General features: G+C 40.2%; 1 protein-coding gene across 2 annotated transcripts in view; it reads left to right on the plus strand.

Annotated features, from left to right (window-relative positions):
- DAAM1 (dishevelled associated activator of morphogenesis 1) overlaps window positions 1-13,367 on the plus strand; it is a gene marked incomplete at both ends in the record, with an annotated part of 92,721 nt that overhangs the window by 11,227 nt on the left and 68,127 nt on the right. For both annotated transcript variants that reach the window (XM_084240921.1, XM_084240922.1), the window contains one exon: window positions 7,351-7,440. In XM_084240921.1, coding sequence (XP_084097047.1) covers window positions 7,351-7,440 — 90 coding nt within the window. The remainder of the gene's footprint in view (window positions 1-7,350; window positions 7,441-13,367) is intronic.

The raw sequence follows: 13,367 nt of genomic DNA on the forward strand, positions 1-13,367 counted from the left end.
TCCACCTAACCTTCAAATAGGAGCTAATATATATCCTTCTTAAACTCCTCAAAAAAAAAAAAAATGAAAACCAGGGAATACTTCAAAACACATGTTATAAAGCTACCATCACCTTAATACCCAAACCAGACAAAGACACCACACAAGAAAGAAAGCTACAGGCAGCTTTCCTCATGAACATAAATGCAAAAATCCTCAGCAAAATCTTAGCAAACCAAATTCGGCAATGTAGTCATAGGACCATACACCATGACCAAGTGGGATTTATTCCAGGGGTACAAGATGGTTCAACATCCAAAGTAATTAATGTAATTTACCACATCAGTAAAAGGAAACATAAAAGTCAAATGATCTTATCAACAGATGCTCAAAAAGCATGTGATAAGACTCAACATACAATTATGATTCAAAAAATGAACTTCTAAAAACTGGGAACAAGTAGAACAAATCTCAATATAATAAAGGTCATATATGACAAACCCACAGCTAATACTCTCAATTGTGAAAAACTGAACGCTTTTCCATTAAGATTAGTGTAAGACAAGGCTGTCCACTTTCACCGCTGTTATTCAACATAGTATTAGAAGTCCTCGCTACAAAAATTAGGCAGGAGAAGGATCTAAAAGGAATCCAAATTGGAAAAAGGTAAGTTTTATTTGCAGACAACAGGACAGCATACATAGAGAACCCCCAAAACTCTACTGAAAAGCTAAGAACTAGACATAAGACCTGAAACCATAAAATATATAGAAGGAAATATAGGCGAAACACTACGTGATTTGCACATCAAAGACATCTTTACAGACACATCACCCAAAGCAGTGATAGTGAAGGCAAAGATAAACAGCTGGGACTACATCAAATTAAAGAGCTTCTGCACAGCAAAAGAGACAATAACAAAAACAAAGAGAAACCCCACCAACTGGGAGAACATTTTTGCACCCAACACTAATGATAAAGGACTGATCACAAAAATCTGCAAAGAGCTGATGAGACTCAACAACAACAAAGAAAATAATCCAGTCAAAAAATGGGCAGAAGAGCTAAAAAGAAACTTCTCTGAAGAGGAAATGCAAATGGCCAACAGGCATATGAAAAAATGTTCAACATCACTTGTCATCAGGGAAATGCAAATCAAAACTACCATGAGATACCATCTTACACCAGTGAGAATGGCACATATTAAAAAAACTAGCAACAACAAATGTTGGCGAGGGTGTGGAGAAAAAGGAACTCTTCTGCACTGTTGGTGGGAGTGCAAACTGGTCCAACCACTGTGGAAAGCTGTGTGGAGATTTCTGGACCTACTAAACATAGAGCTTCCATATGATCCAGCAATTCCACTCCTAGGTATTTACCCAAAGGACACAGAAACATCAATTCCAAAGAACACCTGCACCCCTATGTTTATAGCAGCATTGTTTACAATAGCTAAGCTTTGGAAACAACCCAAATGCCCAAAAATAGATGACTGGATCAAGAAGATGTGGTACATATATACCATGGAATATTACTCAGCATTCAAAAAAGATAAACACATGCAATTTGCAGCAACATGGATGGCGCTGGAAGGGATCATGCTCAGCGAAATAAGCCAAAAAGAAAAAGAAAAATACCGGATGGTCTCACTCATAGCAGGAATCTAGAAAACTTAAATAAGGGACCAGGAAAATGAATAACTATAAGATAGTGAAAATCAAAATCAACAAAAAACTATGAACCAGAGACACTTTTAGGGGGGCGGGAGGGGAGGGATTGGGGTCAGAATGGGGGGGCTGCAATTGTATGGGGAATATAACAATAAAATTTATTTAAAAAAAAAAAAAGTTAAAAAAAAAAAAAAAAAGCTAGTTGAAACAATAAATCAGCTCAGCAAAAAGGTAGGTTACAAAATCAGTTGCCTTCCTCTGTGTAAAGAATAAGCTAGATGGGGAAGAAAGCAAGAAAGCAAACCCATTTATAATTGCATCAAGAAGAATTAAGGAGTATTTTAACAAAGGAGGAGAAAATTTAACAAGTAAATTTAATAGAGGAGAAAGACTATATAAGAAAATTATAAGACATAGTTAAAATCAAAGTTGTAAATCATTGTTACCTTAATAAAAACTAGATCAAAAATAAAAAATATTAGATATCATTAAAAAAAAACACTGGTGATCAAAATGGATTGTTAACAAAATGAAAATGCAAGCCACAGGCTAGGAGAAATAGTCTCCATACATGCCTCTGATAATCAGGACATGTTTCCAGAATATGTAAAGAACTAAGTTTTTTAGTTCTTTCAGTAATAAGACCAGCAATTCAGTAAAAATGGGCAAAGAATTTGAACAGTGATGACATAAAGAACACATAAATGACCAGCAAACACATGAAGAGGCCTTCTCAGCATCAGTTGTCATCAGGAAAATGCAAATTAAAACTGCATTGAGATATTGTTTTACCTAAGCTGGGATGGCTAAATTAAAAAGACATAGCACCAAATGTTGGTAAGAATGTGGAGTAACTGGAACTGCCACATACTGCTGTTGGGAGAGTAAAGTGTTACAACCAGTTTCTAAAGTATTGGCATATGCCTTTGCCAAACTCAAAATCATACACTTAAGATTCATTATATATAAAATTTACTACCAAAAAACGGGGTTTAATCTTCAAAATGCAGTGATAATTATTATATCCTATGACAGTCCCCTCCTTTGCTCCTTTCTCTCTCTCTCTACCAGTTTTCCCACCTTCCCCTACCTGTCACCTTGCTTTTATTTTTTAAAATATTCCAACTATATCAGATATTCTTTTGGGGATTGGTAAGTAGTACAAAGATGGATAAAACAAATTTGCTTCCTGCCCTCTGGGAATGAATCTAGAATAGGAATCCCACTTGCCAATAATTATAACAATATGATAAAAGCTATAAGGTTAAGGAGAGCTGCCTACCCCAGAAAAATCAGGATAGGCTGCCTGGAGGGAATAGTTGACACATTGTAAAAGCTTAGATGAGTCGTACTTACTGCTTGTACCTGGTGGCAAGGGCTCTATGGGAAATAGGGCACAGCATCTACAAAGGTTGCAGAAGCAGACATCTTGTTATTAGACTTGCTAAGGTGACTGCTGTTGGAGATGTAGAGGAGGTAGGACAGGTCTGCAAAGGCTGTATCCTGAAAGGGTTTGGAGCTAAGGAATTGGGACTTTATCCTGAAAAGAAAGGGAACCTTGTTTTTGAAGCCTTCAGTCATCTTATTTTCATACCTACATTACAAATTCTAGGAGATCAGGATCTGTTATTCATCTTTATATTCTTCATAATGTTTGGTAATGATCCTGGAGTGAGTAGGACTATAAATACTAATTGATGTCTAAGGCTGTGACAGTGAAGAGTCTTGCATTCAGTCCTTTTATTTAAACAGAATGAGTCAGAGCAGAGATGCTTTTGGAATGGAAGGGTGGGGGATCTTACTACACTCTGGCATTGTGCCTAGGCACTCCCATTATTATATAATTTCATCTACACTGCCGTGCTCTGAATCTGCCAGTAACCCCTGATTGATAGGATAAAGACCAGAGTTCATAGCAAGCTTCAAGGCAGCTGTTCGCTATCTGTGGTGCTTTTTTGCCTATTTAATTTTTATTCCTCTCTCAGCTCTCATTTGACTTATTCGGGATAGCCCTCCCTTTCCCCACAACAAGTGGGCCCTCGAAGTTCAGTTTCCTGTGTGATCACTGTTTATGTCATTATTTGACTTTAGCACAATGCCATAGTATTTAGCAAACTCACAAAAATAATTGTTGGTTGCATGAATGACTCCTTAAGTTAACTCTGTCAGGCATATTCTTTATCAGGTGTAATTCTATCAAATACATATTACACATGATCAGTTTTGATCTCTGAAATTGAAGTTTAGAGGATCAAGTCTCTTGTTCATGGTTGCCTAACTCTAAGAACCTCACTAGGAATGCAGAACTATCTTACAGCAAAGTCCATCTCTTCCTGCTAATAACATTCAGTAGGCTCCGAGAATAGCATATGGATGCAGATATTTGCATTAGTGTCATAATTCTGCCTGCTTGTTGAATGATCAACAGGGTGAAGGAATAGAGGTGAAGAACATGAGTTTGTAACCTGACAATCTAGACTCAGGTTCCTCCTCCACCATTTCTAACTTTGTTACCTTGGGCAAGCTGTTTCATTTCTTTGATTCAGTTTCCTGGAAAGTGGAGTAATACTATCCACTTTATAGAATGTTGTGAGGGAAAACTTAATTCATTTAGAACTCACTAGTACTAAGCACACAGAAAGAGCTCGATAAGTAAGTTAGTTGTTACTATTCCCAGTGTTACTTTATTCCCATTTTCTTACAGTGATCCAATATTATTTCCAGAGACCCTATAGCAATTTTTTATATTTTTGTTTTGTGGAAATTCTCTTCTTGCATGAAGTTATCTGCCCCTAAGTCGTAGTTTAGGTGTATTTTCTCAATTCAAAACTGGTCATTTCAGTGTCTCAGCAGAAGTTTCCTACCTCTAAAAGCAAAATATGGTAATATTAATACGCTTTACTGTGAATTTCTATGTTTTAGTATTCACACATTTCTTCACAACTCTGCTCAGCTAGTAAACACTATCCTGTAAGTATAGTAAAGGATATGCTAATAATAACATTGTTTTACGCTGCTTTACACTTTTCCCCAAACTGAGCACTATTGCATTGGCTATTGAATAACTGACCTGAACCCCACCCCCTTCCCCCAAAAAAACAGCTAATTGTTTTCTTATTCATCAACAGTTGAGAGTCACTGTGACTTACAGGAAAATAGAAAGGAAGAAAGGAAGAAAAAGAATTGCTTCACATATAATAGTTGCATGCCAAAATGTAAACATTTTTAACATGTTCCCTTATAATGGAATTTTCTATAAATATCCTTCCCTGGTTGTCCATTGTTGAAATTCTTGATAACTGGTTTCTTATGGTTTGGTATAATAGAGTGTGAGGTGTGTGTTTTAGTGACTTACTGCTTTGCTTGGCTCTTCTAAGAAAATAGCACCAGATTTGTAGTTAAATAACAAGATAAATAACTATAATGCAGTTGCCCCCTCCCCATCCACTAGGGCCCATGCAAGATATTTGTTCCTGCTTAGATGTTGCTAATTCTCAGAACTGCCATGGAAAGACATAATATATGCCCATCCTGGAGATGAGAAAGTAGAGCTTTAATCAGAGTAAGGGTCTTCCTGGAAAGCTAGCAAGTATCAGGCCCTGTGTGGCTCGCCCTGGCAGTGTAGGGATTAGCAAGGTTGACCACAAAGGGGATCCATCAGAAGCAAGCCTGGCAAAGTAAGCTGGAGTTACAAATGGAAGACTTGAGAAGACAGACTAAAGAATATATAGTGAATTTTTAGGCAATGTGGAACAAGTCAAGTTTTTGAACTGGGAGTTCAAAATAGCATGAGTTCTCTATTTTTAAGGGGGTGGTTTTAAAGAATGGTCCCAGTCCAGCATCATGAGCAACATTTAGAAATTTACCAGAGTTGCAAATCCTTGACCTCCTTCCACCTGCTGAGTCCTGACAGCTGAACATCTAGGTGATTCTGAGGTCAAGTTTGAGAACCACAGCTAAAGGAAGCTCTGGAAGGACTAGGAGGAGCAGTGGGGAGGCTATTGTGGGGCCAAGAGAAAGGTTATTTAGGGCTTAAGTTTGGATAGTTTCACCAGGAATTAAACAAAGGGAAAATCATGAGACTTTTCCAGGAAGAATTAATGATCACTAAATGGAGGTAGGAGTAACAGGTGTGAGACCAGAACTGTAGCTATATACTAAAGGTATCGAGAGTGGGGCTTGTTTATGCTCTTCACATTTGGTTATGTGTGTGTGTGCCTTAATTTTAATTTATAGCATTTTTTTTAATGCCTCAAATCCACCAGGCTGTGTCCCTCAACAAGGTAACTTTCTCTATGGCAATAAAAGTGTATCAGACACTTAACTAATAAAATTGACCATGGATTCAGTTATTCAGTGCCAGTAACTTTTCTTGAAACATTTTATATTCACCATCCCATTGTTCACTAGTTATAGATGTTTGTAAATTTTCTCCCTTTAGTATCCAGTCTAAACTGCAGACCACTGTAAAATTAATGTCCCCTGACACTGATCTGAGAGGCTGAGTCTGGGTTCTGGAGTCAACAACTCTGGGCTTAAAACCCAGCCCCATCATTTACCTGTTCTTCAGTCTTGAGCAAATTACTGACCAGATCTTCAGCTGAGCTCAATTTTCCCCAGTGTATTAAAACAAAGATTGCTGTTACAAGGAGGGTGCGGTAATGAGCAGAACTCTTAGGCTTTTGTGGCAACTAAATGAGAAGATGCCTGTATGTTGCATGAATAAATATTGTTGGAGTTGATGGGGATACAGATACAACTCCCTGGCTCAGAACCTGATTGATCTCCTTGGTCAAGAAAACACATTGTTTAGACTGAACTTAAGACTTTCCACAAACTGGTCTCTCCCCACTTTTCAAACCTCTTTTCTGATGATTCTCTGCATAAACTGAGCATTTTAGCCAAGCCTGCCAGTGTCTCCTGACCACATGAGGTCTGTTACCACTTCCTGGCCTTTCCTTCTGGACCTTTCCCACCTGCCATCATATTCAAGTTCTTCAAGACCCAGCCTAGTACTCAGTGTTTGTGGCGCTATCCTCAGCAAACTCCCATCCATCGTATGATTTCTTCCTTCTAAGCTCTGGTATTTCAATGACCTTTGCTGCTTGATGGGCCCTCAACAGCAGTATGGGTGTTTCAGGAGAGTTCTGTCCATGCTCGGTCCCCTCCCACCACCCTGCAGTAAAGCGCAGGGCCCTTCCTCATCCCTTTGCTGTGCTAGATGCCTACTCCTATGCTGGGGACTTGCTTTCTTAACGGTGTTCAGTGTGCCTTAACTTGGCTTCTTGATCTTTTCTGAGTTCCTTTAAATATGTGTTGGTTCTTTTGTCTTACCCCAATGATGCTGATAACTTCCCCTGTAAGAATGGCAAATATTTTTTTAATGAATTTTTTAAAGATTTATTTTTATACAAGAGCTGGGGTACAGGCCAGAGGCATGGGAAGGTGAGAGGATTCACCAGAGACAGAGCGGGAAACAGAACAGGCAGACGGACCAAAATACACTGCTGAGGGGAGCAACAGGCGAGACAGGAGAGGTCTGCCGAGCCATGTGGGTATCTCCCTGGCTGGCTGGGAATCAAACCCGCGCTGCAGAGGCTGCAGACAGCTTCACAGTGCTGCGCTCAACCTGCTGCACCACTGGGGAGGCCAAGAATGGCACATAGTTTGTGAAATAATAAATTACTGTTTTTCTTTTCAGGATGAACTTGACCTCACAGACAAACACAGGGAAGCTATGTTTGCACTTCCGGCTGAGAAAAAATGGCAAATATACTGTAGCAAGAAAAAGGTAAGATATTCATTGTGATTATGGTTCATTGGAAAATTATTTTTGATTCCTTTTGTTTTTCTTTTCCATCACCACAATTCTGACAGTTCTTTATAATGTAAAAAAGCATTTGAATGTGCCCTATTGTGACCTGGGTGCTGTATGTGACCAAGTGCCTACTGCTTAGATGTTGTTTTTATCAATACTTCACTGATGACCCCCAACCCCCAGCAATACCTGTAACCATTGTTGTAATCCTGTGCAACCGAGACCCAAAATAAATGGAGGTAGGAGTAACAAGTGTGAGACCAGAACTGTAGATATATACTAAAGGTATTCATAGTGGGGGCTTGTTTGGCTCATCCAACATCAAAGCCCCCATCCCCATTCTTTACATAAAAGTTTGGATGTACGTAGTTTATCACTAGTATTGTGGGGTCTCAGTCCTCTGTGACCTTCTAACAACTTTCCATTTCATCACTTCTAAGTATGACTTTGTCCTTGTGTTCAAAGGAGGTTTCCAACCATTTCACATGCTAAGCTAGGATGGATGAAAGGGGAATGAGGCACAAGCTTCTTCCCACCCTTTCCTGTTCCCCAAGTTCCTAGGGAATTGTCCCTGGAGTTATACACCTGCCTTCTGCTTACATCTCATTGGTAGCTACATGGCCACAACTCACTGTAAGGAATGCAGCATCTATTCTGGGTGGTCACCCTACTTGATTCTATTACTTCAGAGAAGGAGAGGATGGATATCAGGAGCAGTGGAAACACCAGCATTCTTTTTCCCTAGTATCCCTGGTAATGGCATCACCCTGTGCATCTGTCTCCTGCAATCACGCTCACTCTGCCATCTTTTAAACCCTGGGGCAAATCCTTAGACTGTTCCTGCACCCATGCTTGAACCAGGCCTGTTCATGGCCATCTTTTGCCAATTTGTCTTCTATCCTGAAGAGACATGACTCTCAGTGAGATGAGTGGGAGGGGCAGCAGGACTGGCACCTACCAGAAATAGTGCCTTTCTCTAACAGGCAACTGACCCTCTACTTACTTACTCTTGCCCCTGGCAAATGGGAACAAACTATAACAATACAGTATCTTTTCAAGGCATAGTACCAGTACACCTCTCCTTAGGTGACGAACATGCTTCCGTTTACCCACCTGGCTGTCTCTCAGCACCTCTGTCCCCTGTCTGTTGCCTTGTGCAATTGGCTCACCACCTTTCCAGGAGCATCTCTCCAGCAGTGGGCCTGTGTGTGTCCCACCAGGCTTTATGCCTCCGCTGGTGAGCCATCATGTTTTACTCATCTTTGAAACTTCAATATCTGGTGCTTTGAAGTGAATGTCTGATGAGCCACCAAGTTGTTATTAATGTTATGCTGAATAATCTCAAAATTTTTAAAGCACATTTAATTTTCCAACTGATCATTTGTAATTGATAAAACTGTGTTGGTTTAGTTCTGGGACATTGCTGAGACCTGTCCAGCTGTAATCTGTCAGCGTGACTCTCACTATCCCATCAGATTGAGTGGGGTGCTAAGGGTTCCTAACCTAGTAGTAACCAGTAAGATGTGTTTGTGAACAGATGTCTTCACTCTCTCTTTGCTTTACCCACTAAAAAACCTCTCTTTGTTGAACTGATTGTTATCTCTGAGGAAACAGATATAGAGTATGATGGGTAGAAAGTATTTTAAAATTAAAATCTGTTCAGTACTGAAACCAATGATAACGCATAGTCTTTGGAAATGGGAACTTTTAGTGCAGTCATCTAACTACGGGCCCCTAGAACTGAGAAAGAAAAATCCTCAAGGTCTTGTGTATACAGAGAATACTATCTATTTTGGCTTCTCCAAGGGCAGATTTTTTTCCTCCTCACAATTAGGGAACAATATGAAGGGATTAAAAATATGCACTGGAGGAAAGGAAGAGGCAGAAAAATGGGAGCAGCTTATTGAGGGGGAAAGTTTTCTTCTTTCCCAGATTTTATTGCACCCTTGACAGCAATTGAAAGTTAATCATGGAAACTACTGCCCCTTAGATTAGAAGAGGCAAGCCCTAGAGGATAGTAATGACCTCAGGCTTGCAGCTGCTGCTCATTTTTCAATTTCCAGGCCTATCAAATCCCCTTGCAAACCTTGTCTCATGTGCACATTGGCAGGGTTGGCTTTCATAAGAGGATGGATGTGGCCACTGGCCTCAGAATCCCATTTCTTGACAGATGGGTCCTTGCTGCTAATACCTGGTTAGGTTGCATATACCTTTGGGAGGAGTGCAGTTCTCCTGCTAGCCTCATTCCAGTTTGGATTCCTAGTTTGGATTCCTTACGTGACTTAGCAGTGGTGCCGCTTAGCAGAAAGCCATTTTACTCTTTGGGGAATCCTGTGGGCTTATAGATCTACCTCTCTTTAAAATGGATGTTAGCAGCATGGCTTGGACCAAACATTTTCTTTCTTTTTTTTAAATTTATTTTATTTATTTATGCATACAATAACTGGGGTGTAGGCCAGAGTTCCAGGGGGTGGGGGTTGAGAGGATTCACATGGATAGAGTGGGGACAGTGGGCAAGATAGGAGAGCCAATCATTTCTTGATTAGAATTCTGAGACTTTTAAAAGTATACTATACTTTTAGTTTGAAACTGACTTCTTTGGGTGCTATAATCAATGGGGGAAATACCACAATGACAAAAAGAACACAGTAAGGAAAAGGGTATGACGTGTACCTCTCCAGGGAATGTGATCTCCCAAGGGACAGCTTGCACATTCTCAGAATGGAGCCCGGGGTGGCCATCATTAATCCTAAGAGCACATTATTTTCCTGGCATCTCTTGAGTAACCTTTCCCAAACAGGCTTGTCATCTACAAGCCAAACTGCATTCTTTTCTCAGGTGGAGGGAAAGCCACACACCCATGGCTCCTTCAGATTTTCCAGCTTTCAAGATTAGAACCCAGGGCATTACAGATATTCTCACACATAGTGCAGCCACAGAAGAAGGGGCCACGAAAGCCAACAGAAACAGACCCACAAGTTGGTGAAAAGCAGACTTGCTGTGTTAAAGTCAACAGCAGCTGTGGAGGCAAAAGAGACTGGGAACCGAAGACAGGGCCAGGCCTTTGTCAGCCAAGTGGCTCTTTTCCATCCAATGGTGACTTGAGTCCCAGCAGTGGCTATCTGCTTATCAGGCTCTGTATTCATTTCTGAAACTTCTCTGTCTAAGTCTGTTTGAAAACCCATTTCCAGAGCCAAAAAGCACAAGTATTTCTGGGACTTAAAAAAAAAAAAAAAAAGGAAAGAAATTAATTGGAATTTTGCCTAATTGAGTAACCTGGGGGAGAGCAAGAGATGGATGCTGTGGCCTTGTTGAAAGTCCAAACAAATCTGTAAAAATTACGAGGCTGGTTGGTCAGCTATAGTTTGTCATCTGCAGCAATCTACTGTCAAAATTTTTAACTACATGGAAGGTCCAAAAATGTCCTGTTGGTGAGGCTGGGTGTATTTTCAAATAGGAAATGTTTGTGGTTCTTATCTTTAAAGGTAATTCCCTTTTTAGTTCCAATCACAACATACTCTTTTGTTTAAGGGAGGTTTTTCCCAGTCGCTAGCCAGAAACTGCATCTGTTAACAATCTTTTGGATTTTAAACTGAAGCTTTTTAAACAATGAACCATCTGACCACGAAAGGCATCTGGCCTTGCTATATTTGCTTATTGTTAACATGATTTTTAAACCTTGAAAAAATAGGGACTACGTCTTCTGAGAGAGAAAGTAAAATGGTATAGTACTGCATTTGCCGACAGCCATCTTATCAGAAATCCTCCTTAATTGCAGTTCTTCACGGGAGCCATCTTGCTAGTTCTGTCAGTGGGCCAGTTCTTTCTAAGTATACAGAAAATACCTTGTTCCTCACAAGTTTATAAAATGAGTGAACGGAGCTAGACAGGGTTAGCTGTAGTGATGTCAGGCCTTCAAGGCAGTGATCAGGAATGGAGGACCACACTGAGTTTTCCCTCCTTTCATTTCTGATCTCTAAAGCCGCAGCTCAAGTGAACAGCTTTGGATGCTGCATATTACATTTCTGGATCTTTTGAGTTCAACTTTGGACTTTTTACTCTGCAGCTGAGGTTGTTTGACTCTAGTTTAATTGAATCATCCAAGAATTTGTGCCTTTCCTAACGGCAGTTCAGCCATTGTGGTTTGTGCAAAGTGCACACCTCGTGCTAGGCACATTGTGAAGATATCGGGAAAAGTGACTAGAAATTCAGCTCCTCCTTCTCATTCATGGCTTTTATTTGGTTTGCATATCCTAATTGGATCACCTCCTCTCTCCTCACCATGGAAAGGACGTCTCCTTCCACCGCACACACACACAAAACTTGTGTAAGGACATCAAAATGTAGTTCTTTCAGTTCCTTGAGAGTTGGGGCCTCTGTGTTTGGAGCATGGGAGGGAGTGGTTTCATCAAAACACAGTTTAATGGAACATAGGCTAATACAGTGGATTTTACAACAAATGGAACCATCCATTTTTTACACAACTGTCAAACAAAAGGACTGGGAAGTGAGGGGGTGATGCATTGATTCTTGAGTTGTTCCCAGTATCCTAATGAGGAGCTGATTGTGGGCTGGCTGGGAAGAAAATCAGCAGCTGGGCATTTGGCCTGAAAGATTTGAGAAGAATGAGAAGTTAAATAATCTCTTCTTTCTTTACTGTATTTGCGTAAATATATGGTAGAGTGGGTTTTGGATTTTTAGGTGTCCACCATGAGAGACTAAGATTTAGGTGGGAAAACTCCAACATAGGCTGATGTGCACTTGGCTATCCTCCAGGGTTAGTATCTATGTTGTGACAGTATTGCCAGCTTCTAGCTGGCAGCAGTAGTCTCAGGTCCTCCCAATAGAAACCACCTGCCAATCCAACCCCTCCCCAAAAAGGCATACCTGTCTTCCCCCATGGTTCGGGGACTCCTCACACAGCACAACAGATAACTCCAGGACCCTGTTGCTATTTTGCATCATCGTTTGCAGCTCACAGATCTCCGTGTGATATTCGTGAATAAGTATTGTAAACATTGGCCTGATGTGAGATGCTTATGGCCCTGAAGATGGTGACCAAAAATCATTTGATAATATATATCTAGAGCTTAAAACTTTCCTGTTCTAGAAGGCGATCCCAAGGACTTGATCAGAGATGCTGGCAAAGAACTGAGTATAAGGGTCTTCTTGCAATGTTGTCTCTGAAAGCCGGTGATTGTGAAGAACTTGAAGGAGGATGGTTGTATTATGGTGCACAACTGTAACAGTATCTTGCAACCACTGAAAAGTCATGTTTTCAAAAGAAATTCTAATGACGTAGGAAACTGCTCAGCATATAATGGTAAAATTAAAAAAGGACATAAAACCGTAGTTAGTAAATCAAAAGTGTGCAAATAAATGGATATATGTATATAGTTCCATATAGGTATACACACAAACATTTGTAAAGGGAGGCAGGGAGAGGGAAATAGGTAGACAAACAGTTGTTCGGTGTGATCATGGATTACTTTGATTTATTTTTTTTTTTTCATCATGCAAATATTTCCATAGTGCATTATTCTCTCTTGGGATTTTTTTTTTCCTGATTATAAAACTAAGATTACTGTTTGTAAAACTGCATATAATGTATTTTGTATCAGTTTTCAGTCAGAGAAGCAAGACTACTGGGTTTTACTCATACTCTTACACACACACAGCGCAGAGATTGACCTTAGGTAATCTCAGAAGCTGAATGAGCAGTCTCTGTAAAGCTGTCATCTTTACATTAAGGCTGGAGCTTAATGTTCATGGAGAAGCTAGTTGGGAAGGAAAATGGGTGTAAACTGAAGGAGAGCAAGGATAAGCAGGAGCTGGCGAGGAGAGACTGAACCCTGTGTCAGTTCTCCCTGTCTCTGACTAACTTGGGTGTCCTGGGAAAC

Source organism: Talpa europaea (genome assembly GCF_964194135.1).
Source record: "Talpa europaea genome assembly, chromosome: 8".
NCBI classification, from domain to species: Eukaryota; Metazoa; Chordata; class Mammalia; order Eulipotyphla; family Talpidae; genus Talpa; species Talpa europaea.